General features: G+C 49.6%; 1 protein-coding gene across 4 annotated transcripts in view; it reads right to left on the bottom strand.

The window, feature by feature from the left end:
- Positions 1–467: 467 nt before the first annotated feature.
- Positions 468–5,210, bottom strand: part of LRRC8A (leucine rich repeat containing 8 VRAC subunit A) — a 31,087-nt gene continuing 26,344 nt past the window's right edge. For all 4 annotated transcript variants that reach the window (XM_061603932.1, XM_061603931.1, XM_061603934.1 and 1 more), the window contains one exon: positions 468–1,574. In XM_061603932.1, coding sequence (XP_061459916.1) covers positions 1,299–1,574 — 276 coding nt within the window. In that variant the 3' untranslated portion in view covers positions 468–1,298. The remainder of the gene's footprint in view (positions 1,575–5,210) is intronic.

Raw genomic sequence — 5,210 nt, 5'->3', positions numbered from 1 at the left:
ACAGAGGACAGCTGTGTAGTTTCTTGTGAGAGTTTTAAGCCCCATGCTTCAACTCAAAGGGATACCTTTGGCACTCCAGATGCAGTTGAACTACAACTCCCATCGTTCTCAACTGTCGGCCATGCTGGTCAGGGTTGATGGGAGATGTTGTGGAGCAACATCTGCAGGACTGGAGGTGCCCCCATCCTGACTTTGGACTGACCAGTGTTTTGAATTACCAACCCCCCCACACCCCATGCTATGTGCAGAAAGGGACTCTAAAAAGCAATTAAAAAAATTAATAGCCAACCTCACCGCCCCCACGTCGCTTATTTCTGCCAAGACTGCTATTGTTCCCCAGATGCAAGATTCCAAGGAGTTTATAAACTTAATCCAAACAACCTGAAGTTGCTACACACAAAATGCACCGCATTTAGCAGCGGGGGCAACCTAGGATTCAAGCGACAAAAGATTTGGAGGTGGGAAGGTCCTAATCTCAGACCACCACATAGCGGTGGTGAATTTTAATTGAAGGTTTTTAAAAGAAAAGTCACATTTTGCATGTAGTGATCAGAGGTAAAAAGACTGAAGATTATTTTTTTTAAAAACAACAAGACCAACAATGCCAGCATCAAACTCAACAAAGAAATTTAAAGAATTCATTTCCTCCTATCAGGTCCTCTGACCTCATCCAAACTGATTAGCCATCAAAGTCAGTGAGCAAGAAAGCTAGTGTCGCGATGCGTGGGTTGAAGGCTGAGTGCGGTTCCTCTCCTTGATTGTACAACAGTAAAACACTCTGTCTCTGGTCAGAGCCCTAACAGAGAGATCACGGCAGCAGGCGGCTTGAACAAGAGTAGTGGGTGTCCTTTCCATTCCCGCCTCTCTCTTTGGATCCAAGGCAGCTCCTTGCCAGACCTTGGTGTGAGAGTTTTAGCGTTCCATGTCCTGATTGGTGACGGTGGCGGCAGCGTTCAACTTCCTGTGCCCTATGAACGGCTACACTGCCTCTCGCTTGCAGCCGCAATGCTCACCCTGACCCAGACCACCACCACCACCTCCTCCTCCCTCGATTCTGAAGGAGGCCATACCCACCCACTCATGGCGGTTCTTAGGCAGGCTGGTGGGCGGGTGAGCGGAGTCTCTATGGCTAGTCTGGTTTTGGCTGGACGGTTTTCTGGGGTGGGGGGAACAGAACATAGGAATGGGAGGGCCCGAGGGTTTCAACCCCCTAGCTATGTGGCCCGAGGTGTTGATTTCCCCTCGTCCTTTTCCGGAGAGAGAGAGAGAGAGAGAGAGAGAGAGAGAGAGACTGGCTCTCAGGCTTGTTCCTTGTCAGCCCTCCACAGTCGTTCCTTGACCTCCAGGGGCAAGGTGTTGAAGAGATCCTCTTCCACCACCAGCCCGCTGCGCTTCAGCAAGGAACAGTCACCCAGCTCCACTGGCAAGCACTCCAAGCGGTTGCCCCGCAGTTCGATCTGAGACAGGTTGGTCAGCTCGCCCACCCGGGAAGGGAGGGACTGCAAAATGTTGTTCCCCAGGTGCAAAGTCCGAAGCTTTCGACACTGGAAGAGCTCCGCTGGGAGGTTCTCGATCTGGGGGGGGGGGGAGAGAGGAAAGAGAGAGAAATGAAGTTAAAGAATGCTGTCAATGAGATTAATAAATGCAGGCTCACCGGTTGCAAGAAACCGCAGGAAGGGAGAGTTGCTGTTGCGCTCAGGTCCTGCTGGGGAGGGGGTTCCCTTTGGGGCATCTGGTCGGTCACTGCAAGAACAGGATGCCTACATGCCCCCCCCCTTTTGGCTTGATCCAGCAGGGCGCCTCTTATGGAGGTCTATTGTGATAGCTGAACCTCCATGCCCGGTGCAGTCTACCTCCGAGTACCAGATGATGGGGAACAGCAACTAGAGACTGCTGTTGCACTCAGGTCCTGTTTGGGGGCTTCCCACTGGGGTACTCCAAAGGATGCTGGATTATGATGGGCCTTTGACCTGATCCAGGAGCCAGGCTCGTACGCCTCTTGCTTAAGCAGCAAAAATATACCTTGCTTGACATTGTACCAGATATTAATATTCATAGGAAGGTGGAAGGTGCAGGACACCTTGAGCCCACGATTTAGTGCCAGGAACTGGCTTGGGACAGATATCTTAAGCAGGAGGGGACGCCTAACAGTCAGCCATCATTGTTGCGATTGTGGTCCCCGTACCTTAGTTATTTCAGTTTACATTGATGTGTTGTAGGATTAACATTGGATGCCAGCCAATCTCAGAATCAATATTCCTCTTGAGGACTGGCTGATGAGGAGGAACAATGGAACGTAAGAAGAGCCTGCTGGAGCAGGCTGAGATTAGCAAATGAATTGAACATGTAGACACCCAGGGCAGAGACCTGTTCATCCAGCTAGGAAAGCTTGTTGGAACAAATACATCTTCCGTTGTTTCCGGAAAGTGCAAATAGCGGGCACCTGTGGTAGCTCGAGAAGGAACACTATTCCACAGAAAAGGGGTCGCCACACTAAAGGCCCTGCTCTCGAGTTACTGTTACTGATCTCTTTTGGAACCTTTAGGAGAAGCTCTCCTGCAGACTGTGGTGGGGACTATGAGGGGGTATCTCATAACAATGTTTAGTACACAGATGGCCAGCTTCTGCATGATGTTCATAAGAACCTAAGAGCCTGCCTGATGGGTCAGCCAATGGCCCATCTAGTCCAGCACCCTGTTCTCACAGAGACTGACCAGATGCCTGTGAGAAACTCACAATCAGAACCTGAGTGCAACAGCAACTCTCCCCAGCTGTGACTCCTAGCAACTGGTATTCAAAAGCATACCACCTCTGACAGTAAAAGCAGGAGCGGGCTGTTGCATTCCCTTTCCTATTTATAAAAGGGGCTTAATAACCTACTCTTCTTCTGCCTGAAGGCTCCCAGAATATCTGCAGGGTGGGAGGAGGCAGGGGACCATACTGGGCCAGACCTTTGGCCTTACCCGGCAAAACGCTGATGTTCAATCAAGCACCTCTTCCTTTGCAGGAAAATAAGCTCATGCTTAAAACTATCCTTTAAAATCTCGGCCTGCAAGAAGGATCTTCTGGGAGATCCTGCAATGGCGCCGCTGCTGCTAACTAGGGTTTGCCCTGGAGAAATCACTTCCCATAAAGGAGCGTTCCCAAGAAAACAAAAACGTGTTAATTCGTCCCTTGCAGCCATCGCTCGCCAAGCTGTATCCGTGTTGTCATGGAGCTAATGAGATCAACACATCATTTCCAGGAAAACAAAGAGTCCATAATTGATGAAGAGGCCAGTCCTGCGCCTTTGATTTTTTTATTTTTTTTTACAAGCTGGCTGTTTTTCCAGGAAGACTAGGGATGCCTCAGGTTTCAGGTGCATTCCAAGGAAATTTAGGATTGTGCATCTTAGAAAAGCATCTGATTTTGTCTCCACTGGTAGGAATTAAAGGATATTACTATTTGGTCAGAGAGGAGGCTGGTACAACCACAACACTGAATAGGACTGCCAATATTTCCCCCCAGCACTGCGCTTGTGCCTTTACAAGCCACTCAATAATGCGGCAGGTGAAACTTATACAGCTACGGAATTCCATCTCTCAGCCTTCCTCTCTTCCCATTTTTAAATGGCTTTGAAAAATCTTATTCCTGCAAGGCTTTCTTTTTTTTAAAGTCATTTTTTGTACTGGTGTGCTCTAAACGGTTTTTTTTATAACTGTGGCTGTGTTATCTTTTGTTGTTGTTTTCAGTTGTGAGAGGTCTGGAAGAGGAGGGGGGTTAGAATTCTATTTTTAAGAAGGCAGGACATAAAACCATTTCAATCAGTCAGTCAATAAATAAAACATGCTGAAGCTCTTCCCTGCACAGAGATGCCGGGAAGGGAACAAACATTCACCGGGTGAATTTCACCTTGTCGCACAGCTCAGGGAAAAAACACCACCACAGAAGCCCCACCAGGAAACAGAAGAACCGGCAGCTCTAAAACGGAATGGCAGACGGTCACCCAAAAGTGCCGACTTAACAAACCCAAACCACATGATGTTTACTCTCAAAAGCCTGCCACTTTCCTTACAATTATTTTATTAACACGTTTACAACTGCCTTTTATTATAAAAACCTTGAGATCTTCTGATGGGGTGCTTTCTGTGGTGCCCTGGGGTCCAGCTGGCCTTCAGCTGAGGCAGGCCCTACTCTGTGGAACTCCCTGCCGACAGATCAGACGTCTTTTTGACAAATACGTCGTGTTCAGACAATCTTGTGTCTCCGGTAAACCATCTGGGAACGGGATCCATGCCAGGGGAGGAAGATGCAGTCGGCAAGGCAAGTTCTGAATCTCAAAGTCTGACGCTGGATTAAAAATACCTGCCTCCCTCCCCCCCTTCACTCATCTGCCTTTCTTGTCCTGGGACCATCAAAGGCCTCTCACTCGCCATGCAAAGCCTCCTCCCGTCGCAGGCAAAAGAAAAGCCACGTTTTCGGACTTCATCCCACCACTTCTTTCTCGCCGAAAGTAGGCCAGTTTAGTCACGGCTTCTTTGGATAAGGGCAGATGAGATTGCGGGGAGGGAGAAGAGGAAGAGAGCCACTCTGACTCTAGGTTAGGGCAGGGAACCTTTTCCAGGCAAGGGCCGCACTCCCCACCTGGGCAGCCTTCTGGGGGGGGGGCATATGCCCGTGGTGGGAGGGGCCAGTGTCAGAGTGGGTGGAGCAACAAGGTCAATGTTACTTTTGCTCCGTAGGGCTGCATTCTACACACCCTCATGCAGCCCCCTCAGACCGCCATGCCAAGCAAGCGCGGTGAGGGGCGTGTGGTCTGGGGAAAGTTCCAAGGGCCATAGAGAGAAGGCTGGAGGGCCACATTAGGCCCTTGAGCTGGAGGTTCCCCATCCTTGGCATACGTTTACGCAAGGGGGGGCTCTCATTCCCAAACATGCATCACCTCTGAACAGCCACAAAAACCATCTGTTCATCGTAGGTTGTTACTCAACTATGTCCTACTCAGCGTAGACCCACTGGAACAAATGGACCCAAGTTTGCCATGTCTTTTAACTCCAGTGGGTCTACTCTTGAGTTGGACTAGCGTTGAATATCACCCCATTTATATCTATCTATCTATCTAGCATAAAGTTTGGTGGGAGTTAAAACAGTGAGAATTTAAAAGGCAGTTACCCCAGCAGGCCACCAGTGTCTGCCAACCTTGCAATCACTCCCTGCGCCTGCCCACCCAC

The sequence above is a fragment of the Rhineura floridana genome, chromosome 20 (genome assembly GCF_030035675.1).
Source record: "Rhineura floridana isolate rRhiFlo1 chromosome 20, rRhiFlo1.hap2, whole genome shotgun sequence".
NCBI classification, from domain to species: Eukaryota; Metazoa; Chordata; class Lepidosauria; order Squamata; family Rhineuridae; genus Rhineura; species Rhineura floridana.
Note: the sequence above shows the minus strand (reverse complement) of the source record. Positions and strands in the feature narration are given on the sequence as shown.